Source organism: Pithys albifrons, chromosome 14 (assembly GCF_047495875.1).
Source record: "Pithys albifrons albifrons isolate INPA30051 chromosome 14, PitAlb_v1, whole genome shotgun sequence".
Lineage (NCBI taxonomy): Eukaryota > Metazoa > Chordata > Aves > Passeriformes > Thamnophilidae > Pithys > Pithys albifrons.
This window is the reverse complement of record NC_092471.1, coordinates 18,506,817-18,532,750: the sequence shown is the minus strand read 5'-3', so window position 1 is coordinate 18,532,750 and position 25,934 is coordinate 18,506,817. Positions and strand designations below refer to the sequence as shown.

Below are 25,934 nucleotides of genomic sequence, written 5' to 3'. Positions count from 1 at the left end.
CTCTCACTTGCTTGTCTTTCCATCTCCGCAGGCTTGTCTTGTCTTTACAGACCCTGACAAGGTGCTGGGGCTTCCTGAACACCCCTGGGACTGACTGCCCAGTGCTTATTTAACAGGGGCACAGCCTCTCAAGAGCAGGAGCCTCATCTGACCTACTTGGCTCTCCATTGTCAGTGTCCTGGGCAACACCACAACAACCCCTGAGGCACCTGGAGTGGGGAGAAACTCCTCTTCTGTAGGGAAGAGATGGGCTGCAACCCCTTTTTCATTCATTTCCAGCCACATTATGTGATTGTTGTGCCATCATGGCCGTGATTTCCACTGGGAGGGGCTGAATGGAGCACTGGGAGAAGCTGAATGGAGTCAGAACTTGAGGAGTGGCCACATTCCCACATGCAGGAGAAACCCTCCAGTTTGCTGATGGCAGTGGCTGGACCTGGCTCAATAATTATTGATAAGAATTAATCCTGCAAATGCATTGATTGAGGGCAACATGAGAGAATGGGGTGAGGAGGGATGGAGAACTCCAGTGGGTCTCACAGGCTGGGTTATCTCTCTCTGATTACATCACTGGTCATATCAACTTCAGTATGTTGGTGACAGCAAATACAAAAAAGGTAAAGAAGATTAATAGTGACATGACAAGGAATAATGGGTACAAACTGGAAGAGGGGAAATGTAGGTGAGATATTAGGAAGAAATTCTTCCCTGTGAGGGTGCTGACACTGGAACAAGTTACCCAGGGAAGTTGTGGATGTCGGAAAAGGCCTTGAGCAACCTGGTCTAGCAGGAGATGTGGGGGTTGGGACTGGATGATTTCTAAGGCCCATTCCAACCCCCCAACATTCTATGACTCTATGAACAATTTTGGATTGCAGGATCTCTTGGTAGTTGATATTTTGACCAGTGCTGGTCTCCTACCAGCTGGAGGCAGCTCAGATCATAAAAGCAGGGAACTCTCCCTTTTCCACTTCCACTCACTGCTGTACCTCATCTGGACTATGTGATAAGCTTGATTTAGGATGCTGAGACAGCCTGGGAGAAATGTAGGCTGAAACATATGGTGTAAGGTCTCCACATGATGTTTTCCTTAGGGAAAATCTCTTCCAAAATGCTCAAAGATGTGGCATGCACAGGATATGGGAGCCCTCTTTTGATCTGGGCTTCATTTCAGTAGGATAATCAGATGCTGATGTTATACGAGCAGGCACTGCTTGTTTACATAATTATCTTTGATTACTCTCTGAACAGTGCACATGGAAATTCCAGGAGACACCAACATTCTGCAAGGTGAGCCATCTCAAGATGTGTTACACATTGCTGGCACCACCTGACACGAGGGGTGCTGACCTCACAAGAATAATTTAAAGCTCGTTGCAAGCTCAGCCTCAGGTGCTAATTAAGTCTCTCAAGTCCTGATTTCCCTGTGCATCCCCAACACGGATGCAGCCTTCCTGAAAGAAGCCTATCCTCCTTCCCTCAGCTTCTGCCTCTGTAAGCATCATGACCAAACTAAACTGCAGTGTTCTAAGCAGTGCTTTTCCCTTTTTTAGAGGGTGCTAAGTCTGTGGGACCCAGTAAAAAGCAGCAGTTCTAATAGGGAGCCAAAACATACCCTGTAGCAACGCAAATAACTTCCATCCCTTGGCTCTCAATGATCTGTAAAACTTTTATAGAAGAGAATTCAATCAGTGACACAAATCCTTAATTAAATATTTATCATTGGAGCTGCAGCTGTGAGCACTGCCAAGCCACAGGCATGCCTGGATGATCTGCATGAAAAGCCTCTCAGGGAAATGACTGCTCTGGGACCTGTGCCACTGCCTGACAGAGGAGTTTGTAAGCGATGTCATCCCGAGGGCACAGGCTGGGCACGGGTGGCAGCCCTGGCAGGACTTTGGTAGGCTCCTCTGAATTCAGAAGAGCACAATCTCTTGTGCCAGGCAAGCACCTCCACTAAGAAAAGGGGCTTTCTAAAATTAAATAAACCAAAGAAATTGTTTTCTAAAACTAGATAAAAATAGAGAGGAATTCCAGGGACTGTATTTTAATTTATGTTAGTCTTCAGTATTAAAAGCTGGATGACCTGCAAGTCACATCTGTTAAAGTCTGTCAGGACCTTTGGGAGTGGTATAAGCCTGTTCCTGCAGTGCCCCTTGCCATTCAGCAGTACTCCTTTCATCTGGTTCCCTGGGGGTGCCCAGTGCAGAGCCTGTGCCCTCTCAGTGTCTCTGCTGATGCATTTTCCTGACTAACCTGTTCCAAATGGGCATTGCTGCTGTTTCTGGAGCTTTGTCTTTCTGTGGTGACTCAAAGGCCCTGCAGCAGGTGCTGCTGTTACAAAGCCATGGAGGGGCTACACCGAAATAGCACCACCAAGCACACAGGACTGAGCCTCAGAGAAAGCAGGAACTGCCTCTCGTTTTAAACATTTGAGTGTAACTTCTCTGCTTTGTGTTCTGACATGGACTAGAGGAAAGTCCAAATGAAAGACTTGGACTGAAAGCAAGTTGTGATTTTGCAGCCAGCCCTAAATAAAGATTAGGATAGAAACAGCTCCAGACTTTGCATCTTGACTTGGCATCTTGAGCCCCATCATTAATTTCAACTGATCCATGAACTAAAGATAGAAGGAGATTACAGAGTTTGCTTTAAAATCCAGCAGCTTAAGCTGACAATGCTCCTTGTTTTCTTTTGTCTGCAAATGCTGATTAAAAAGCCAGAGCTGACATTCCTAAATTCCCTCAGGAAAAGGAAACTTGCCACTCTGCAGGAGGATCTGAGAGGGGCAAAGCCCAACTGCCTTGTGAGGCTGCTTGTCTCCATTTCACAGCTTTATCTGCTGGACAGTGACCAGATCTCAGCGAGCTGAGACTTCCAGCAGCACCCTGGGATGAAATCTGGGGCACACAAAGAGCTCCAGTGCTGTTCTTTCGGCAATGTTGTGGCTTGCAGACCATAGCACAAGAGCACAAGGTTCTACCTGCCCACTGCCAGAAGGGCTTAGGCAGAGCTCTAAGCACTGGCTCTCATATCAGCAGCTGCTGCCAAGAGATTTTTCTTATTTAGAAAGTCTTAGATTTTGTGGGGAAGATAATCAAGCTGGGATAAGGTGTGTGGGCAAACACCCTTGTGTTCCATGGACTGCCAGGAGCAGCACCAGCCCACTGTGCCCACAGCAGGGTGAGGCTCCAGCCTTGGAGCCGTGGGGCTTCCTCAGGCAGATTGCTTCAGCAAAATATGGTTGGAGGGGAACCCTCCTCATTGCTCTTGAAGACACATCTCACTCCCCAACAGCAAGGGCTTGTGTTTTATCTCTGGGCTCTGTTGCTTTCAGTTCCTACAAATGTCATGTCCAGAGGTTTGGATTTTTGTTCCCCTCTCCCTGATGTTCAGTTTTCATGGACTTTTCCAGGTGTTCTCACTGACTTCAGCCCAATGACTTTATCCCACACCTCCTCTGTGCTGTGCCCTTGGCCCACCTGAAGCAGAAACACTCCCCATCAGCACCTTTTGTTAAAGGGTTTTCTTAGCAGAGGAGCCATAAATCAGGGGCAAGAAGGGCCCGAAACCATTCTTACCTAGAGAAAATATTTCCCAGAGCAGCACTCCAAAGGACCACACGTCACTCTGCGTCGTGTAGATCTTGTCAAAAATCGCTTCTGGAGCCATCCACTTGAGTGGGAGCCGTGCCTGGACAGCAGAGACACCACAGGTTGGCAGGCTGCTGGCACTGCTCCCTGGGGCACCCCCATGGCAGCCTCCCCAGCCTCACCCCCTCGCACTCACATCTCCCTTGCGGACGTAGTCAGGGTCCTTGTAGATGTCCCTGGCCAGGCCGAAGTCGCAGATCTTGACCACGTTGTTCTCGGAGAGCAGGATGTTCCTGGCGGCCAGATCCCGGTGGATGCACTGGAACAGGGGACAGGGGGCTCAGAGGGGCTGTCTGTAGTGCTCAGCCACAGCTGGGGGCAGGAGAGCCTCTGGGGAATGGGGACACAAACCACCTGCTCTTGGGAGCAGTGGGAGGAGGAACCTGGGTAGGATCTACCCCAAACCTACTGGCACATGCAAGAGAGAACAACTCAGGAAACAAGCCACTATGGCAGTTACCTTTCTGACTGTCACAATCATGACAAGACAAAGAGTGTCCTGTTTTCCAGCTAACTGTTCACTGGGAAAACTGGGAGAGGTGAAAAAGCAGCAGTCCCTGCAGCTACATTTGCAGATGCAGGCCCAGGAGGGGTGAGGAGGAGTGACAGCTCAGGACTCCTGTGCTGCCCTGGGAGCCATGGGGGCTCCAGGGGTGACAGCTCAGGACTCCTGTGCTGCCCTGGGAGCCATGGGGGCTCCAGGGGTGACAGATCAGGGCTCCTGTGCTGCCCTGGGAGCCATGGGAACTCCAGGGGTGACAACTCAGGACTCCTGTGCTGCCCTGGGAGCTATGGGAGCTCCAGGGGTGACAGCTCAGGACTCCTGTGCTGCCCTGGGAGCCATGGGGGCTTCAGGGGTGTGCCATGTGGGAGCTCACAGGTGTGTGCCACATGGCAGCTCACAGGTGTGTGCACACTTTGGCATGTGCATTACTTTCCCTTTATGGAAAAGGTGTTCCACAGGCTACAGAAATACTTCCTGTTGTGTCCAAAAGAGATGTTAACTCTGCTGATGGTCCCCCACACTGCTGACAAGCCAAAGTGATAGCTAGATACTCCCCTTCATTTTTCAGTAGTGCTGTTGTTGATCACACTGCAAGGATCTTTCTCTGCATTTATTTACGAGGCAGATCCAAGAATTGTCTTACAATCTGTATTCACTCCTGCTATCTAAACTCTCCTGTTATAGATGCCAGTCCCTGCAGCCAAGAACATGATGGATGTTCCTTCCCAGCCCCTTCAGTGCTACTTATTGCTCAACCACCAGAGCCAAGGTGATATCCAAGGCTTTACTAGAAGAGCATAAAGAAGATTACCGTGGCTCAAGAGCATGTTTGGCTTTCTCCATATCAGACACTGGTGGTTCTGGGACAGAAGTGTGAGGGAGCTCACCTTTCGGGAGGCGAGGAACTCCATGCCTTTAGCCACTTGGAAGCTGTAGCAAATCAGGTCCTCCAAAGTCAGGGGCCTCTTGTACAGATCCTCAGCATCTAAGAGAGATCACAGATATGGCAAAACACTGGAGCAACAGCTCCCAGCCTTGGTGGCACTGGTGCCACTTGCATGCTGGTGACCCCAGCCCTGCATCTGAGTGTGGTTATGAGAGGTCTCTGCTGGGGTTACAGCTCTGGGGTAGGAAGCACAGACCCAGAGGCAGAAGATCAAATGATTAAACAAGTTCTATCACACATTAATCATGTCTTTGAGCTATGGGGAAAAAAACATCTGGGCACAGGAGTGAGGAAAACTTCACAGAGAGTGGGTGAGGAGACTGGGAACAGTGGCCTCACAAATCCTCTGGTAAAGCATTGCTATTGCTCCTCTCACACAACAGGAGCAGCTTTTACACACAATACATCACTGCCAGTCTCTTCTGGTGAGAAAGTTAGAGTGGGGAACAGGCAAGAAGAATAATTTGCAATGTCAGCAACATGCCAAGCTGTGTCAGGGGTAGTGAAGTGTGTGACAGTGTGTGGGGCACAAGCCACGTGACAGAAATATTTACAAGAAAAGATTTGGGATCAGGTGAGTTTCTTTTACCTTCTTCCTCATCTTCTGAATCGCTGTAACTCTTATCTTCAATAAATCCTGAGCTGGCAGAGCTGCCTGTGCTGGCTACACTCTCCAGGCGCCTCTTGATCAGCTCAGTCAGATCACTGTTGGACTCATCCAGACTCTTCTCTGCTTGGTCAGAGTTTTCCTGAGACTAGAAATAGATAAAACTCATTTTTAGCTTTGGTTGCTGCAGTGTCTGAGGATTCAAAACATGTACCAGAATGGCATATGGAGAAAGTGTCCTCTGAAGAGGAGCTCCAGACATGTTTGAACACACTGTTCCCTGAAGAGCAGAACTAACAAAGGCTGATTTCCTATTTATCAATCCAGAGCCTCCCATTTCACTGGGAGCTGGCTGGGTGAGAGATGGTGTGACTCTGTGCCCTTTTTTTCCCTAGGAAGGTGCTGTAGATCAGCTCAAGGTACGTGCATGATGTGCACTCATGTGTCTGTCTCACCCTGTCCCGGGGAGTGAGGCAGAACCAGCCCCTCAGTCCATGGAGGAAACAATGCTGAGAAAGAAATTCCGAGTGGCTGTACCAGGAAGATCTCCTTCACTTACACAAAGTACCTCACGTACTTCTGTGCCTGTACACAATGGCTATAATAATAATAATAATTATGGATTCATCTGGGAAAATAATCTTGGGAGGCTCCGGTTTCTGGAAGGGTTGGGACCAGAGAGCCCTTTCCATGCTCTGTGTTCACAAGGAGGAGGCAGTGCCATCCCCTCCCCAGTGCTGACTCCTGGCCTCCTGTGGCCTCCCCTTGCCTCAGCCCAGATGTTTGTGTGGCTGCAGAGAACTGATGGGAACCAAACCCTGGGGTGAATTTGGGTGCAGATGTGTCCCTGACCCAGGGCCCTGCACCAGCTCAGCCTGGGCTGGCACAGGGAAGGGACAAACAGGGCGGGAACAGGATGGTGGAAGGAGGAGCTGCTTTCAGTGGGGGTGGGACTAGAAACAAAATCCACAAGCCAGGCTTGTATCTGGGGAGGGTTCACCTTCTCCTGGTTCTGTTAATGCCAGTTTTTCACTATTCCATTTTGCCCCTTGAGCTGTGTGGTACCTCCCAGGAAATTCCCTCTCTCCCAGGTGCACTACAGTGCTTGGGTATTTGCAGCTAATCCTTTAGGAGGTGTTAGAAGAGGATGGGAGTGAGACACTAATGAAAAAAAATCCTTTTCTTGCTCCTACAAATTGAGATGTGGTGAGAAAATAAAGTGCTCACAGAAATGCCCAACAGTGCCAATGCAGAAAATCCCAGCCTGTGGCTGTGGCTGTTGATTCCCTGCCTTGGCACTTTGAGAAGTCTGTCCTTTTCTTACCTTGCATGCAATGAAATCTCCTCGTTTTCCTCTTAGATAGTTGGACAGATTTCCATATTTGCAATATTCTACTATGACCATTAAAGGACCTAAAAACCAGTGAGAGTTAAATGAGATTTAAAGCACTGCAAAGCATATAATTCTAACTTATCCTCCCAAATCCTCTTCAAAACAAGGAAATAATTGGCATTCCTATTGTGTAGAAGAGAGAAGTGACACTCCAGAAGGACACAATCAGCAGGGATATGGAGAGAAGGGGACACAGAGCTGATTCTTAGTTTTCCCCATCAGATGGGAACAACTGACATTTATTACTTATTTATCAAATACAAAAATTCAGGATAATCAATAGAATGTACAATCCCAGGTCTGTGAAGGTTGGTTTACTCTGTACATGCCCCATAGCATGGAGCAGTTTTCATTTTCTCTGCTGGCTCCACAATTGTTTGTTTTGGGTGGAGCTGGTGCCATTAGAGGAAATAGAAGTATGCAGGGCCATAGACAGATCTAAATCAAAGTTGCAAAAATACTTAGTCTGAAGTTTTTGAAAACCTGGAAAGTCCTCTCAGTTTCTTCTTATTTCTGTGCAAACTACTGTGAATTCAGGGCAATTGCTGCTTTTATGCAATTATGCCTGTTTTTAAGATCTGCTTGAAATGTTTTTAAGTTGCAGTGTGAGCCATTAGAGAAGGGAAAAGCTGCATTCTCTACCTTTGGAGTAATCACTGCTTTTTGTAATCATCCAACATAAGATCAAGTGAAATCATGGGACTAGGATGTGTATAAACATGGATTGTTATCCATCTCAAGCTTCCAGGCTTCATGTCCAGAAACCCCTTTCTGTGGAGAAGGTCTGTGGTTCAGACTTAGGGGTTGGAACTTCACAGAAGTGTTGGGAGCAGCACTTGGCCTTGGGGAATGAGGGAGCTCTGGGCAGGATTCCTGCCTGGATACATTCAGCTGGGCACAGGGAGTTGGGCTGCACTCAGGCCCTGGGACAGGACTGACTGGGGAGGATGGGAGGGGGTTGTGGGGAGAGCCCTGGGCAGGATTCCTGCCTGGATACATCCAGCTGGGCACAGGGAGCTGAGCTGCACTCAGGCCCTGGGACAGGACTGACTGGGGAGGATGGGAGGGGGCTGTGGGGAGAGCCCTGGGCAGGATTCCTGCCTGGATACATCCAGCTGGACACAGGGAGCTGGGCTGCACTCAGGGCCTGGGACAGGACTGACTGGGGAGGATGGGAGGGGGCTGTGGGGAGAGCCCTGGGCAGGATTCCTGCCTGGATACATCCAGCTGGACACAGGGAGCTGGGCTGCACTCAGGCCCTGGGACAGAACTGACTGGGGAGGATGGGAGGGGGCTGTGGGGACAGCAAGGGAAAGGAGGGCATAGTGCCCCTGGCAGAGCCTGGCTGCTGCATCCCTCTGAGACAGGGAACCTTTGGAAGCAGATGGCCCCATAGAAAGGGTGAGTTCCTTCAGTGAGGACCAGCATTCTGCCCGTGGCACTGGGCATTTCTGCCAGGCTGTGTTTGTACCAGCCCCGTGGCACTGCTGGGCTGAGCACACACCTTGGGGCTGTCCAGGACTCCCAGGTCCTACCAACTGCAGCTGAGAAAAACCACAGCTGGCCCCAAATTCGAGCTGCCAGTGGTCCCAGTGCTGAGCCCAGAGCTCAGTGCTGGGATCTGACAGTGCTCAATTCCAAAGAACCTGAACTTGAAGGTCTCTCCTGGATGCCATGAGGAAACACAGAGTCCAAGACAGCTTTAAAGCTCCCCTGAGTGATTTATTCATGTTTTTGAAGTGCTTCCTAGATATGACCTCTCCATACTTTGTTTCCTCATTGTAAAGCACATACTGTGCACTAGTTCTAACTGCTTAACATCACACACTCCACCAAGGTGTTAAAACTCTGTTATTTGTTACATTGTTAAAGTAATATATGTGCATATTTAATATCAGTGTTCATCAGGAATACTGTTCCATGGTTACATAAACCCTGACAGGGAAGGAGAGAGCACTGTGCTCTGCAAAGGCATTTTAATAGGAGCTCCTGTCCCGTGTCTGCCTGCAGAACTCAGGGCTGTTTTGTTTTGCATTGCTCAGAGGGAACAAAGCAGTGCCTGCTGGAGGCTCCTCTGTGCCCTCTGCTCCAGCCACTGCTTCCCAAAGGCATCAGAGGTTTTCCTTGGCACCTGGCAAGGAGGAATGAGGGTCACCTCCCACCGGGAGGGCAATGGGGATGGAGCAGGCTGGAAAATGGGAGAAAACACTTCTCAGAGTCTTTGATCAGTCCCTGGGCTGTGTGTGGTTGTGCCAGGAGAGCTCTGGCACTCACCTGGGGCTTTAGTTAAGAACTACAGCCCCCTTGGTCCTGCTGCCAGGTGTGATGCACCTGTTTGCGCTGGGGCCCCTCACTGTCTTGTCAGGAGAGGAGAATCACCAGTGCCCCTCATGTTCCTTCCCCTCCACTCACAGACCCAAGCAAAGGCTCTTTGCTCCTGCATCTTATCACAGAAAATCATGAGTTGGAAGGGACCCACAGGGGTCATCGAGTCCAGCTCTTAAGTGAATGGTCCATATGGAATCCAACCTGCAACCTTGGTGTTTGTAGCACCATGCTCTACCCATCTGACCTGACCCCTAAACCCCTCCAACTGGAGCTGCCATCGTCCCATACAAGCTTTTGGGGTCTGCGGTGCTACAACAATTCCTACAAGTTCCCCATCCATGTCTCCCAGATTTCTGCAGTGCTACTGGTTGCTGACTGTTCCCATGAACAGGGAGCATCCTCCCTGGCATCCTCACCAAGGTTTTCTGTTTCCCCCCTGACTAGACACCTACATGTTCCTTGGGCACTGCCAGCTTTGGAATCTCAGATGCCAACAGATGTGTGCACTATCTCTCTTGCTTTCCCCCTTTATTTATTGCCCTTTGGGGTTTTTCTTGCCCTTGGGTCTCCTATGTCTGTCTCTGGGGGTGGTGTTGAGGGCTCATGGTCAGCTGTGAAGAGCTATCCTTGAGAGCTGCTCCCCTGAAGCTGAAGCCCTGTGAGAGACACAGATGCTTTGTATGGTGGTGTGGGAAGGGATGTTGTGGTGACACAGGGCTGAGATTTATGGAGCCCTTTGTTCAAGTGCACTTTGCCACTCACTCCCTGTGCTGTGGGGTCAGTCCTGCCAGCCCAGCCCTGGGGATGTCAGTGGTGTGTCCAGCTCAGACCTGCCCCAGTCTTCCTGCACACCAAGCAAAACCTTCTTGTGTTTGCCTGGAGAGGGTGAAGTGCTTGGGAAGGGAGGAGGCCTCAAGGAGTCAAGAGCCCAGCCTGGTGCATCCTCCTGATAAGGCAGGGAAGGAGAGGGAGAAGAACCTCTGAACTGAGCAGCAGGGCCTACATGGAGCAACTGGGCACCTAATTGCAGTTCAGTGTCCTGCCCCACTTCAGGCCATATCCTCTTCTGTAAACAGGCTCCAGAGAAAACAGAAATGACACCATGGCTGAGGGATGTTCAGAACCCTTTGTGAGAGGAGGTCACATTCTGCAGCAGCAGAAGCTCTCCTGTGAGCAGAGAGCTGGAAATGCTTAACTGCAGGTGGTGAGACTTGGACTTCACCACAGGCACATCCCAACACCTGAGAACTGTTTCCTTTCTCTTGATTTACTGAGGACCTCTCACCTCCAGCTTTGGTGCAGGCTCCCAGCAGGTTGACTACATTCAGATGATGTCCTATATGGATGAGGATCTTCAGTTCAGACATTAAAGCCTTGCACTCATTAGTAGTTGCACATTCTGCTTAAGATAAACAGGAAAAAAATCATCTTTTCACAACAGGATATTTTGAACAGGACACAGCAAGATCCTGTTTATACTTTGAAACAAAACCCACCCAGGTTACTTGCAGTATCTTTGCTTTTCAGACTCTGGAACAGATAATAATTCATCCGTTTCATTGTCTGCTGACCTTTATGAAGTGAGGTAGCACTTTATCTTTTGGGTGCCTCTTCCTTTCTCAAACTGGGTTATGGAGAGTTACTGTCCCTTCCCCCAGAGCAGATCCCAGAGAGCCTTTGTAAAGACTCAGGTCTGCAAGCTTAGCAAAGGCCCAGCCAAGGTCTCCAAGCACCCATAGCACATGGGATGTGTTCCTCCACCTCTCCTGGGGCTGTGCAGCTCAGCAGGACTTTGGTACAAGGACTCAGAAAGTGTTTTCCCACAGTACTGAGCAGCTCTGCAGTGCAGATGATGGAGGAATCCATGTACCTGTAAGCTGTGTCCCAAAATGTCCTGGGGGATGTACAGCATCACTAAACCCCAGCCCTGTAAGAGCTTCTCCACCCAGGGGATAACAGCCCAGCAAAGCTGAGGGGTATCTCTGTGTACCAGCCAGGGACTGGGCACTCGGTGGAGCCCTGGCTGGCCACTTACACTGTCAGTCCAGGCAGGAGAAGGGGCTGCCTTGTTTTGCCTGACTTATCTCCCAAACTTTCCTGGTGTATTTGAATAGGAGGGGATTTGTGCTGTTTCCTCTGGGTTTGCCTTTGCATCTTGGAAGATTTGAATATGAAGAACCAGTTACATAACAGATCATTTGGTGTGACAAGGGTGAACTCTTTATCTGTTTGTAGAATTCTCCATAAACAAACCTTTCCCCAAACTGTGTCATAAAGAAGGAGCTATTCCAAGGCCAAGACTTCTTCAGTCAGCACTGTCTGTAGCTGGCTGTGCATATGGGTGATACCACTCCTGATTTACCCTGTCAGGAGATGGAACACACAACTGGCAAACTCTAAGCAGTGTAGCCTCAGAAGGGTCTCAGATAAACTTGCCCACTGAATTTTGGCCCTAATCCAGGATGGACACCAGCCTGCTGTGTGGAAATGACACACAGTGCTGGAATTGCAGAAATGCAGACATCTCCAGAGCCCTTTTTTTCCCCCTGAATGGATTGACTGACATGAGAGAATCTGCTTTATTCATGAAAGTGATGAATTATGGGCACGTTAGTTGGGGAGGGACAGATCAGAGCAGGAGGCAGCTGCCTCCACTGGGGGGTGGAGGTGTAAAACAAGGCAGGATCTGGCAAATGGTTTGCTGAGCATGTGTTGGCAGGGTAGAGCTGCCATGAGGATCAGTTGGGAAGCACAGTATGGAGGGGAATGAAAACCCAGGGCTGTCCAGGGCAGGAAGTTTGGGATGGAAATGGGAATGTGTCTGAATCAGGGACTCCTAGGGTAGTTCAGGGAGATGGACATGGAACAGCAGAAACAACATCAAGAGAGGTGATCTGAATGTCTACTGACTGAAGTAGAGAAGGAAGAGCAGATTCCAAGGAGTTCCAGGCAGGTGACAAATGGATGCTTTGGAAATTTCAGAGAAATGGGAAGAAGCAGAGCATGAGGAGAGGCAGCTGGAGACAGAAGCCAAATCCCATGACAGCAGTGGCTGACTCCTGGCACTGCAGGGGTTAGTAGTGCCATGCAGAAGGGATGGAGCAGTGTGGGCCATGACCAGCCATCCAGTGAGCATGGATTGTACCTTTGGAAACATTCTCAGTGAGCAGTGGAAGGCCCTGACCCAGGCAGGCAGTGTGCTGGCTGGTGCATTTATTCATGCCCTGCCTGCAGAGGCCTTGTGTGCAAATACAATCTGCAAGAACAGTCTCCAGGTTGCCCCTTCCACCACCAAAGGGTAAAAGCTTTCCTTAATTTCAATAATTGCAAGCAAGATATCTGTAATTCACTCCCTTGGCATTGCTTCTCTTCCAACCCCTTGAACTGCTCTCCATCGGGAAGGGCTGTGCTGGGAGGCTCCGATCCAATTCCAGCCTATCTCATGTAATTACACTCTGTAATCTGCTTCCCTCCTGACCCCACGGCCCCGGAGCTCCGGCTGCGCTCCTGGAGGAACCTGCCTGTCCCTGCCTCCATGTCCCACCCCTGCAGAGGGCTGATTGCTCCCACGTGGAAACCCACTCCCTCCTGAGCACAACGAGCTTGGGACTGGCTGGGGGCTGAGCACTGGGAACCTCATTCCCCGAGGAGTCTGGGGGATCTCAGAGGGAGACATGTACCTTTCAGCATTTTTACGGCAACTGTTTTGCAGGTTGAAGATTTATCAATGCCAAAAGCAGACGCCTCCACCACCTTCCCAAAAGCACCATGACCCAGAGTTTTACCTAGAGGAGCAAGAGTCAAGAGTGAGCCCAGGGGACCGACAGTGTGCACCAGAAGGGAGGGGAACATGCAGCCTGAGCTGTGCAAGAGATCCCAGGCACAACACACGGCACAGAAGCTGGAACAGACTGCAGCATATGGATATATGGGGGGGTATATCCATATGGCTGCAATGCAAAACAGGACAGAGCAGAGCAGAACAAACCAATCTGCACTCAGCTGAAGGCAAGGCTCATACATACACATGGCTTGAGGGTAAGAACATTACCTGGGGCTGTCCTGAAGAAAAACAGTCAGAGTTTGGGTGAATTGTGGAACCCTGATCTCTCATGAATCATGGAGAGAGCCAGCTGAGGCACTCAGGCAGTCACAGCCCTTTAGCCCTTCAGTTATTGACATTGATTTGACGGAAAAACCTCTACTAAATGGAATTTAAGATTATATTTTATGTTATCTTCCAGTTGAACTTTCATGCCTGTGTTACCTGATGTGCTCTGAGGGCTCTGACCCACAGTGCAGCAGAGTACACTGGGCATCATGGATAATTTGACTTTATGTCCCACCATCACCTCAGCTTTTGTGGTTTTTGGTTATCTCCTTCTTTCATGTTTTCCAACTGAAACACCAGGAGCACTCCCAAACACAGATCTATTCCCTGCCCTCCTCAGTGCACACAGATGTTCCTGTTCCACTACACACACACAACCTGCTCTTTACAATTTCCTGCTCCATCAGCCAGTGAGCTGAGCTGTTACATGAAATCTGGTTCATTTTTCACGGTAGTTCTTTACAACTCGAAGCCAAGCTCAGATGGTTGATAAGGAATTGATTACTTGATGAATTGATAGGTTTCTTCAACATAAAATTTTCTGAAAGACTGCCACCTTTCAGATTGACTTCTCTTTCCATTTTCCTCTGTGGGACTGAAACCAGACTTTTGGCAGGGACAGTACCTGGAGGTGCCTTTCTTCCCTGCCAGTAGTTTGACTTCACTTTTCCAAGGAGGGAAAAGAGGTGGCAGATACTTTGCCATAGCCAACATCTTTCCTTTCCTTACCAAATCCCTCGTTCCACCCTCCATTAGGAACGACCCTGAACTCTGTGATCCTCCGTCCAAGGATGTAGTACCCTGGCACTAAATGATCCTGGGTTCTTCAGCAGATCCCCTGGAGCTGAGGAGCCTTAGGAACCCTCCTGCCCCAGTGTCCAGCAGAGCACTCACCCAGCCTCAGCCTGTCCCTGGGGAACTCCCACTTGCTGCTGTCGTAGGGCAGGCGCTCACACTGCTCATCCAGAGGCATCTCCTCGGGGTCCATGATGATGGACAGGTATCCTGTCTTAATGTCTGTGGCATCAGGCTGAAAACAGGGGATGGAGAAGTTATTCCCAGTGTTTACCCTGCAAGACTAATTGCAGAGAGCTGTGGAGGCTGAGGGATGTCTGGGGAGTTCTCTCCACTCCAGACTCAGCTCTCACATTTATTCTGAACCATGAATGCATCACTCCAGCTTTCTGCCTCTCTTTATTTTCCATAAGTGTCTATGTGTGCCTGCCACTCATGGCTGAGTTGCTGATGATGCTGGTAAACACTCTGAGGACACAGAATCTGTCATTGTCTTCTACCTGGATCAGTGAAAGGAAATCAGTGCTTTCCATAGGAACTACAGGAGTTGCTCTTCCTGGTGCACTATGGAGTGTTTTGACATTTTTATAGTGTTTGTTTTGCAGTCTTGATTCTCCATAGTTACCCACTTCATGGCTATTGCTTATTGCCATTTAAAACTGGTGAAAAACTGGTGGAATCTGCTACTTCTGATGCTGCTAAGTGAGAAGTTGTGCTTGGGTGGCTCCTGTGAGCAGATTGCACAGGGGTCAAATGTAATAGGAAATTCAGCATTGTTCACAGCTCTGTTACAGTGAGGTCAAGGAGGAAAACATGAATGTAGTCACTGTATTTGCAACAGGAGGGGAAATTTGACTCAAATTTTGGTGATCAGCACCAGGACTGTAGCTTGGTCATCATCAGAGCAGAGAGCTGTGCTTGTCTTGCTGTTTGTTTTAGGAAAAACAGACCTAACTTCCTTGAATTACTGAAAGTTTACTTTCTTGAGTCACAAAAGGGAGGTGAAAGAAGAGCAAGACTCGAAGGCAAAATAAGCTGTGTAGTCTGAGCTCATTTCTAGGATCCTTCTTAAAACAGGGCCTCCTTTGATACTTGTGTTTTGGAGACAAGTGCTGAAATCAAGTCTCACTTCAGAACATTTAGGATATTTTTCATTTCTTAATCTCACAGGCCAGTTTGACTTATGAAAAGGCAGCTGCCTGGTTTCATGGCACTGCAGGAGTGGGTGGAAACCTCACAAGTGCAAAGGATCTCTGGAGAAGACAATGGACCATCAGCAGAAACCTTGGGCTGAATTTCATAGGGACATTTTGCCCAGTTTTTCTCCCATCTGTCCCAAACTTCCGGCCCTAAACTCTGATGTTACACATGAACTGAGTCTGATCCCAGACTGGGGATGTGGGAGCTCTTACTTTTCTCAGTTTCCTGATGAACAAGGTGAGGAGGAGCCAGAAGAGAGTCGCGGCCAGCCCAGTGCACACCAAAATGATCACCTCGATGTTGGATTTCTCCTCAGAGCCTGCAGGGTCAGTGCACAACCACCATGTAAATGGAGCCAAAGGGACTGGGAAACAACCCTCCTCAGCCCAGGGAAGTTCTGCCCTGCCCTCAGTCTGGCCCTCACCTTGGATTTTGATGAAGGCTGATGTGCTGTCCTGGCCAAGCTCGTTGGACGCGCGGCACTCGTAGAGCCCTTCGTCGTCCTTCTTCACCCGCTCGATGACCAGGGTGTTGTTTTCCATGGAAATTCCTGTTGTAAGGATAATATTGTCACAGCAACCTGTCTGCAAGTGCTTTTAGGAGACAGGGAGCTGAAAGCCAGCTCCCAGCCATGCAGGTATGTTTTCCTCCTCAACACATGTATAAATTACCTGAAGGTCATTCAACCAACAGCAAATGTAGCTCTTAATTTAGAGTGGACAGAGCCTGAGAAAACTTCTCTGGGAGTTATTGCAGGGATGGGAGGACAGGCTGTCTGATAGCAAGGAGGTACACTGGCTAAAACAGGGAGCTCAGTGGAATTCCTGGAGAAATCTGACATCTTGGAGGCTGTGGAAGTGATGGATTTCTAACACATGGAACGTGGAAATCAGGTGCTGCACATCCCTGGAAAAATCACTGTGTGGAGCAATCCTGGGTTCACAGGCAGCCAGAGGCTACAGTAGAGTTGGAAGAGACAGGTTGCCCAGATATGACCTATGAGAGACTATTCTACACTAAATTTTCTAAGTTTAATTTTACCTGATTTTTGGCACTGCACTGAGAGCTCCTCCGTTTCACTAAGAATATGACTGGGGCAGAAATAGGGCAACAGGTCAGGCTTTGAATCCAAAAGGAAAAGACAGTTTGAATTTGTGGGTGTCCTGCCTGTGAATCCTGTTGTTGTTAACAAGAGCACTGCACAGAACTTGCCATGCTCCGTGCTGAAATATTTACCCTGAGGTGTTTTTTCCAAATATTTTATTTATGTTTCCATTGGTTGGATGAGTTACAAGCTTGTCCCTCTAGAATTATTTATAAAATTTCAGTAGCTATAAAGTGTTTCTCTCAGAACATTCTGATCTGAATTATGGATGATCCCAGATTTCCTACCTAGTCCAAGATGCAAAATTAAAGTCACAGGACCAGCTACTGACATGGGATCTCCATGATTTATGGGAGATCTCAGGACATATCCTACTCTGCACTGGGCCAGCTTCACCTGGAGTTCTGGGGGCAGTTTTGGGCATGATAATATAAAAAGAACATTAAACTATTAAAGAGTGTCCAAAGGAGGCCACAAGGATGGGGAAGGGTCTGGAGGGGCTGTGTGAGGAGCAGCAGAGGGCACGTAGTTTGTTCAGCTGGAGCAGACTGAGGGGAGACCTCATTGGTCTCAACATCATGTCTTCAACATCCTCCCAAGGGGCAGTAAAGGGGCAGCTCCAAACTCTGCTCTGTGTGACCAGTGACAGGTCCAAGGAGCAGCTGGAACTGTGTCAGGGCAGGGTTAGGTTGGATCTCAGGAAAGGTCCTTCCCCCACAGGGTGGTGGGTACTGAACAGGCTGCCCAGAGCAGTGGGCACAGCCCCAAGGCTGCCAGAGCTCCAGGAATGTTTGGACAATGGGACAAGGACAGGGTAGGATTGTTGGGGTGTCCTGAGCAGGTCCAGGGGTTGGACTCTGATCCTGATGGATCCCTTCCGGCTCAGCATATTCTGTGATTGTATGACAGAGCTGACAAGAGCTCCAGGCTCAGGTGAGGGAGCCCAAGGTGGCACTGTACCTGCACAGCTCTGCCCCAGCTGAGCTGGGGGCACATCCCCCTTCCTGTGCTATGGGAGGTGAAGGATGTGGCACATCCCCTGGGATGCCCTGGACCTCTCTGGGGGGTTGACAGGCCACTCTTTGCTGCAGTATATCCTGCTCAGGGTGTCTGACAGCTCAGCCTTCTGCTAGCAGAGCCACCTGACAAGCAGGTACACTCTGTGTCTCAGGTTTGGACACAGACTGCTGTGTCCCAGGCAGGCTGAGCAGCAGTGCTCTCTGCCTTCCTGGTGTTGTGCTACCATGTGCAGGCTGGGCTGGCTCCCACAGGAGCACCCACGGGCTGCAACCACTTCCTTGGATTTCCAAGGCCAAGCTGGAGCTTTCTTTGACCTCCAGGGCCAAGCTGGAGCTTCCTCTGACCTACAGGGCCAAGCTGGAGCTTCCTTTGACCTCCAAGGGCAAGCTGGAGCTTTCTTTGACCTCCAAGACCAAGCCAAAGACTGCAGCAGTGCTCTGACACCCTTGGATTTGTGTGTGTGTGTACCTCGGGGCTGTGGGTACTGTCCTGCCTCAGCCATGTGCCGTGGTGACCCTGCCACTCCTGATTCCATGTCCCACGCCATCCCAGCTGGGGTAGTGCCCTCACCTTATGCCCCCTGCCAGCCCTGATGCCACGTCCCATGTCCCACACCATCCTAGCTGGGCCAGTGCCTCACCTGATGCCCCCTGCCAGCCCTGATGCCATGTCCCATGTCCCACACCATCCCAACTGGGCCAGTGCCTCACCTGCTGCACCCTGCCAGCCCTGATGCCATGTCCCATGTCCCACACCATCCCAGCCAGGGCAGTGCCTCACCTGACGCAGAGGCGATGGGGAACCCGTCCTTCCTCCAGGCCACGTGCGGCTGGGGGATCCCGCTCACCCGGCACTCCAGCACGATCTTCCCACTGATGTTCACCTCCAGGTCCGTGAGGTTCTGCAGCACGAACGGCGCTGCCTTGGCTGGGCCACCAAGGGAAAGAGCCACAGTGAGCTCTGGGGCAGCACCTCCCTCAGCTCTCCCACCCCCTCCCCTGCACAGCCCCTCTGGGTGGACAGGGCAGAGATTTGGCCAAAATCCCCCAAAATGTTGTGGGAGGAGTGGGGGAGTTTATTTGGTTTATTCCCAAACTGACTGAGCTTAGATTCAGCTTCAGCTCAAACCTCCTTGAGTTTCTCATCCTCTGAAGGAAACAAAGGCTGTGAGTGAGTGGTGCACATTCAGAGTGACCACAAAAAAACAGAGGAGGAGGCAAAGAGGAAACAGTTCCGAAGGTTTTATATCCTCCATCACGAGTGCAGTTACCTACTTACTACAAAGCATGTTAACCCTCACTTTATGTTCATTTCTAAAAGGTACAGGACAGCAATGAATAAAATCACAAGCACAGCATAAAAAATGCCCCAAACCTGCACTAGGGACAGTGGCTGATGGGTGCTGGAATATTGAAAAGACCTTTTTTGAACAGGGGAAGGAGGGCTGGTTTGGAGGAGCATTGCCGTGTGTCTTCTTCACAAGAATTGCCTCTGAAATGTGCCAGACAAATAACAGACCCCCGACATCCTCCGAGGAATGTGAGCACAGCTCCAGTTCTCCATGGATGCATTCCCAGTTGAGCTGTTTTTCCCATAGCCATCCTGTGTAGGTGTCTGTGTGGGTGGAAATCTGCCTGACTGAATAAAACACGTGCCAGGGGAGAGGCAAGTGGAGTGCCTGAATGCAGAGGGCAGAGCAAGGCCAGCCCTTGGGCAGGTGGTGCTCATAGGTGGCTCCAGTGCTGGCTGTGGGGACCAGCCACAGCACCAGCACTGGGATTCCTTCCCCTCCTCAGGAAGAGAACTGAAAATATATCACCTCCCACTGCAGTATCAGAGCTGTGATAGCCACAGCTGTGACGTGGGGGAGCATCTCCCTGGCTGCTGGGCCAGGAGGTGTCCAGGGAATGTCTGTGCCTGCTCCAGCAGGGATGGAGCTGCCACTGCTCTGCCCTGGGGACAGGAGCTCCTGGCAGCGCTGCCCCTTCAGTGCCCCAGAGCCAGTCATCTACATGGAGAAGCCAGTTTGAAAAGCCCTGGGAAAGTCTATAGTTTTATAGCTCCCTGTCTTCCTGCTGGTTGTTTCAGTTCTACTCTCTTTCTGTGCTTTGGGCTTTTCTTCACCACTGGTGGAGAGTTAATAAATCCACCCATTCCTGCAGCCCTTTTTCCTCTAAGGAGGCCTAGAGATGGTCACCAACTTTCTTCACTGTGAAGCAGAAGAAACTTCACTCATTTTCAGTGACTCTACTGGAAGAAGTGTCCTGCCCTTTATGTTCCCACAGGTAATGGAACCAGGCTGCAGGATCTGTTTTTATGACAATAAGAGAGTTGGGGACTTGGGTGTAAATAACAAAAAATTGGTTTTACTATGAAGTGCATTCTACTTACCCAGCATAAATGGTACATGTGACTTGATTACACACTTGACCACAGTGACATTTGGGATAACATTAGCTGGGCCCAAATCTATTTAGGTATCTCTGCCACCCTGGCAGCTGGTAGAGTCTTCTACCAAAGTCATGTGGCTCTGGGGTGACAGTCCCAAACTAGAGTTGTGCTGTCAGTAACATGGTGGATGATGCCTTTTGTCCCCAGTCAACTGTATCTGCCCCCAGCAAGGGGTTAGGAAGACAAAGTGCTGCTGAAATCACCTTCATGTCTAAGGCAAGGATTTATCCTACCCAGCAGTGGCTGGATGAGTAATGTGCATGGCAGGCTGTCAATCCACATGCAGTAACGGGAAGAAACAATCCCAAACCAGGGCAGAAAAGCTCCATCAGGACTCCAACCCCAAGACCCACCCCACTGGCACCCTGCAGGCACCCACCTCTGACCAGCAGCTGTGTGTGCTGCTCCAGCGTGTCCGTGCTGTTGTGCTGGTTCTGGGCTTGGCACTTGTAGAGGCCACTCTGCTCCTTCGTGACGTTGGGAATGACCAGTGTCAAGGAGATGGAATATCTGCCCATTTTCCTGCTCAGGGAGTCGCTGGGAGCTGCCCCCAGGGAGGGGTGGAACCAGGCCAGGTGGGTGTAGATGTACCTGGAGGCACGGCAGGTGAGGTGGACATCGCTGCCCACGATGGCGCTGACCTGGGGGGCTGTTTGCAACCCAGAGGGCACATCTGGCAGGGACAGAAAACATGGTCACAGTCAAACCACAGCTGAGGAGAACTTTGGCTGCCTGGTTGCCTCTTGGTGGTCACATTTCCAAGCCATAGTGGAAGGAGCCAAGTTTAATGGGCCCCATGTCTGCATGTGGAAACAGGCACTGGAAGCAGATGGGAACTGGGGAAGTGAAATCCCTCTCACAGTCCAGTCTGACCTGTGGCAGCCCAGCCCTCAGTATTTTAATCATTCCATTTGCAAATAATGAATTGAAAGCTTATAAGTAGGAGTAGTTAATGGACTGAGAGAGTTTAATCAAGAGAGCTCTTTATCCAGGTAGACAAAAGTGTTCGTGAGTTCTTTCTGCCTGCAATCAGTGCTTGAAAATATAATTGCACAGGAATAAGGGAACGTTCCCATCTCTCAGGAGTAACACTTTCTTCACCACTGAACAGCATTCTCAATATTCTCCTATATCAACTATGCCAATATTTATTTTCATCACATGTGCCTCAGTGCATATTTACTTGATCACTGGTGGATTGACTGATCTAATGATGTCCAAGTCCTTGAGGCTCTTATATTAAGCAGGGAAATACTGAGGCGTGACTCCAATCCAGTCCCAGAAGAGTAAGCTGGTTTGTGCTCTATTTTTTAGTAACTTTTCACTCCAGAAAAAAGAAAAATCAATTTTCCTGAAGTGGCAAACTGAATCCATTTGAAGACAAGAAAAGCTCTGTGAGCAGAAAGCCAGAGCCAGGCCCTCAGACACATTCCTGCTGCTGCACCAGCCACCAGAGACCTGCAATTAAATTGGGGCTGAAAGACACTCTATTGCCTTTTTATTCTGCTTGATCCACAGACCCATCCACCCAGCAGACCTGAATGAAAGCACATGGACAACCACAGGCACCTGGAATTATTCTCCTATCTATTAGGTCAGGATTTTCAAGCAGTTGAGAGTTATGAGGAATCCCTTAGAAATGTGAGCAGGTATAGGACAGGGATGGGACACCCTGGGAGGACGCTGGGTCACCTTCTGGGCAGGAACAGAGGTTATTGCTGCAGCACCAGGCTGGTGGGAAGGGGCTGTCTCAAGCCAGGGTGGAAGGGATGGTACTTTGAGGAGGACAGAAGGTAAAGGGAGCAAGAGAGCACTGCATGTACCACCTGACACATTCCACATGGAGCTGGAACTTGGCCAGGTACTTGCCCTGCAAACTCCTGCAGAAAGTTCTGCTGCAGCCACAGCTGAGCAGAAATAGTGAGCCTGTAGAAATAACCAATCTGCCTCAGAATAAACCATATATCATAAAAAATACAGAGCCCTGAAGGAGCTTTCAGATATGATTAAAAGTCCCACTTCTTCACAAGTCCTCTGGAATAGAACCCACGAGCTTTGCTTCATGGTTTTTAAAGACTGGCACCAGAAATATTCTACAAAAGATCTCCAAAGAGAAGCGACCCCTCAGGCACAGCAGTGGCAATCGTTATTTTCCTTTTCTTTCCTTGTCAGAAAATTTCAGTTTACCCCGTGCAGTGTGTTGGGAGGCTCAGCTGCTCTCTCTTGTCTGAGCTGTGCACTGCAGCTGCCCGTGTGGGACACATCCACTCCTTACTCCTGATGTCCTGTGCTTCCAACTTGTGAAGGTGATGCTGATCAGCAGGGGGAGAGCCTGAGGCCAGCAGGACCTGTTTGGCCAGCAGGACCTCTCCGAACAGGATGAGAACAGTGGGTGTGGCACGAACAGCATCTCTCCGGGGGTGGGGAGGTGGGGGGATGTTTCTTTTCAGCAGCTATTCCAGTGCCACGGTTTGGATTCAGGATGAGAATGGGGTTGAGAACACACGGATGGTTTGGCTTTTTGCAAAGTCATGTTTATCCCAAGTCAAGGACTCTTTTTTCCCTTTCTCTCCTGCTCTGCCAGCGAGGGGGTTCCCAAAGGAAACTGGGAGGGAGCAGAGCTGGCACAGGTGCCCCAAACTGGCCCAAGGGATATTTCACCCCACAGAACATCATGCCCAGTGTATAAACTGAGGGAGTTACCTGCAAGGGGCTGATCTTGGTTTGGGAAGGAGGGTCTGGCATTGCTCAGTGGGTGTGAACAATTCCATTGTGCATCACTTGCTTTTTCCATTTTTATTATAATTATTTTTAATATTTTACTATATTTTACTTTATTTTCAGTTATTAAATTGTTCTTATCTCAACCTAAAAGTTTTACTTTGTTTCTCCAGCCTGTTCCACTGGGGCTGGAGGGAGAAGGGAAGGTTGAGTGGGGCTTAATTTCCAGCTGGGCTTAAAACCACGACATTCCTGAATCTGCCAAACCAATACAGGGGCAAAGTGATTTCCTTACTTGCCTTTTTTGTAGTTTCTTTTCTGAGCAGCTTGCTCCAGCAAGAGTTAGAGAGTAAGGCAGGTGGATCTTTGGATGGACTCAGTTGTTTTCTAAGCTCAGTGGTGGGGGACACCCTTGAGATGCCTCCCCCTGGATTGTGCTGTGATCCCAGTGCTGCCCCTCAGTGAAGGAACCGGGAGATGTCAGGCACGGTGGGGCTGTGGAGGGGTAAGGGCTGCAGGACAGGGAGACCCTGAGCAGTGGGGCTGCACTGCTCTGGTCTTCTCAGCAAGGCTGTTCTGCACAGGAATTCCCTCCTACAGCTCTCAGTCCTGTTTGTTTTGCTGAGAGAGTTTTCCTGAGTGGCTCTGGGAGAAAGGGAAGTGCTGCTTCTCTTGGGATAAGGCACTGCCTTGGGTCTGGCACTGCCAGAAGGGGCTGGAGCACCCACCTGGCATTTTGGTGCAAATTCCCAAGGGACTGGGTGTGTTCCAAGCGTGAGTTGTGAGGGATGCTCCATAGTTTTGCTTTGCTGTTGGACCTAAAATTTGCAAGTTTTTTCTACCAACTCAACATTCTGGGAGCAGAGGCCTGGCTTGTTTTTCTTATCATTCCTTCTGCTGACATTTTTTATTTAGCATTTTGAATATTTTTAGCTGGAACCTGTGCTATTCTCTCCCATCTTGTTTGCCTTTCAAGCAGCTCTTTCAGCTCCAATAGAATATTCATTGATTTTCATTGCAGTGGAAGGAAAAAAGAGGGGGGGAAAAAAGTCTCCCTTGCTCTCTCCTGTCTTTCTCCTCCTACCTGGGTTATCTGGGGAGTAGCTGCAGCTTTGAGAGCACGTTTTCAGTCAGTTCATCTCTTATGCTGCTTTGCTTATGTAATCTTGAACCTGAGCAGTGATTAACTCCTCTCTCTGAGCAGACACAGTGTTTTACAGGACTCCTAATAAGCTGGCTAAAAGAGTGCACCATGGGGCCTTTTCTCTTTTATCAGCAGTCACCAAACATTTGTCTTTCATATTGTGTTACAGTGGAGCAGCCACCAGGCTGGCCCTGGACTGTGTGGGATTCCAGGGCTGAAACAGCCCATGGGGGGGAGGCAAAAAGGCAGCACAAACCAGAGGGAAGTCTGGCTCCATTTGTATTTACAAGGAATTAATTGCTTTAATTTCCTGTGCTTTGCACAATAATCTGGGTAATTCAAAACTTCTGCTCTTCCCCAAATTCCAGCCCTGTGCCTGGCAGGGTGGGGGGTGCCAGCAGGCACAGGGATGTGGGGAGGGTGAGGACCAGGGTGGGGAACCCCCCACGTGGAGCAGCCCTGCAAGCACGGTGGGCATGGGCAATGCCAGTGGCATGGAAGGGTCCAGCAGCCCAGCTCACACATTGTACTGCTGTCTGAGGGCAGATTTTTATCTCCTATTCCAAATGTAGTATTTTCTTTCTGGTAAAAATCTTTTTGCTCCATTTTTTTTGAGTTGTTTGTGCAATCAGATAAGCCCCTGAAAAAGGGCTTTTGTTATTATTTGTTATTCTTGTCCTAATTCATTTATATTCCAAGAACATTCAGAGTTTCAGATGGGTGGGATCCCAATGTTGTACAGTCATACAAAGGCTAGAATTTGATTTACTGTGGACCAACAGTAACACAGACCTGCCCTTTTCAAGGTGCAGAGCAGAGATTAGAAGGTCAATAATACTTGTCTGTGGCAGAGAATCCCTCCAGGTCAGCTTTTCCCTGCACTGGGAAGGTTTCAGTCTGCCTGGAGTGTCCTTTGGAGTGAAACTGGAGGAGGGCAATGATGTGAGGTGGTTCTGAGCATCTGATGGCTCTCCCACATTGCTCTGCCCACGGCAAAAGTCCCCTGGGCAATGGGAGCACTGGAGTCACAACAGTGGCTGCAAAGCAGGCAGAGGACAGGCCTTCTTTCCACAAGGATTTACACAGAACTAAAATCCTGGGCTGAGACAGAACACGATGGATGACCCCATAAGCACTGCCATGGGGGTCTCTGCTGCCATGAGCAGCTCCAGGAGGGACAGTGATGGCAGGACATCTGCAGGGAGGGCTCAGAGAGGCTTTGGGGCCGTCACTCAGTGAGGAGATTTCTCATCACGTTGAACCCCTTATATGGTTTGGATTCAGTTGATCTCCAAACCCTGCTGACCCTTCGTGACATGAACTCTGCTGGCAAAGAAATGCTTTAAAAATAGACACCAGGGCTATTTCTGGTGTCCGTGGGAGTTTCTGTGGGGGCTCTGCAGTGGCAGAACAAAAGGACTGCTGACATTCCAGTGGGATGAAGACATTTTTCTGAAATGAACATGGGGGTGATTAAAACATCAGACTGAAGTGAGGCACATCCCCAGAGAGAAGCCTGGGCAACACCTGAGAATGTTTCCCTGGAACACTCTGCCATGTCCTGGGAAAACATTTCAACCCTGACCTAGTGGAATGGGGTTTTGAAGGAATTCAGCCTCTGTGTCATCCTCAGATTTCTTCCCAGTCAGCCAAGCCCAGCTCAGCCAAGAGCAGCTCAGGATACACCAGCTTGTTTGTTTGCAGGAGATACTGGGACATCAGACCTTTAAAACTAACAATTAATTGGGGGGGACCAAAACTTGCAGAGAACTGGGAGGTGCTACAAACCTTTGCAAACCTTGTCCTAAAGGCCCACGTGCTGCTCTGTGCCCTCAGGCTCTAACCCAGCCTTAAACTCAGCATTAGGTTCAATCTGCCCTAAACAAACCAGCCCAGTAACTGGAAAGGCACCTGCTTAGAGCCTTGTGCTTTTGGACTTCCTCTGCTTGGAACCT

At 49.7% G+C, this 25,934-nt stretch overlaps 1 protein-coding gene across 3 annotated transcripts in view; it reads right to left on the bottom strand.

Annotated features, from left to right (window-relative positions):
- The window catches only part of LOC139678330 (vascular endothelial growth factor receptor kdr-like), a 137,379-nt gene that overhangs the window by 21,529 nt on the left and 89,916 nt on the right, over positions 1 to 25,934 (bottom strand). For 2 of the 3 annotated variants that reach the window (XR_011699014.1, XM_071569065.1), the window contains exons 13-24: positions 20,494 to 20,787; positions 18,444 to 18,590; positions 15,963 to 16,088; positions 15,751 to 15,857; positions 14,438 to 14,573; positions 13,113 to 13,217; positions 10,718 to 10,834; positions 7,036 to 7,124; positions 5,694 to 5,859; positions 5,046 to 5,143; positions 3,790 to 3,912; positions 3,582 to 3,693 (exon numbers count right to left, since the gene is read on the bottom strand). Coding sequence is in view for 2 of the 3 variants with exons in the window: in XM_071569065.1 (XP_071425166.1) it covers positions 3,582 to 3,693; positions 3,790 to 3,912; positions 5,046 to 5,143; positions 5,694 to 5,859; positions 7,036 to 7,124; positions 10,718 to 10,834; positions 13,113 to 13,217; positions 14,438 to 14,573; positions 15,751 to 15,857; positions 15,963 to 16,088; positions 18,444 to 18,590; positions 20,494 to 20,787 (1,620 nt within the window). In the remaining variant the exon portion in view is untranslated. The remainder of the gene's footprint in view (positions 1 to 3,581; positions 3,694 to 3,789; positions 3,913 to 5,045; positions 5,144 to 5,693; positions 5,860 to 7,035; positions 7,125 to 10,717; positions 10,835 to 13,112; positions 13,218 to 14,437; positions 14,574 to 15,750; positions 15,858 to 15,962; positions 16,089 to 18,443; positions 18,591 to 20,493; positions 20,788 to 25,934) is intronic. The other variant, XM_071569066.1, reaches the window with a different exon arrangement.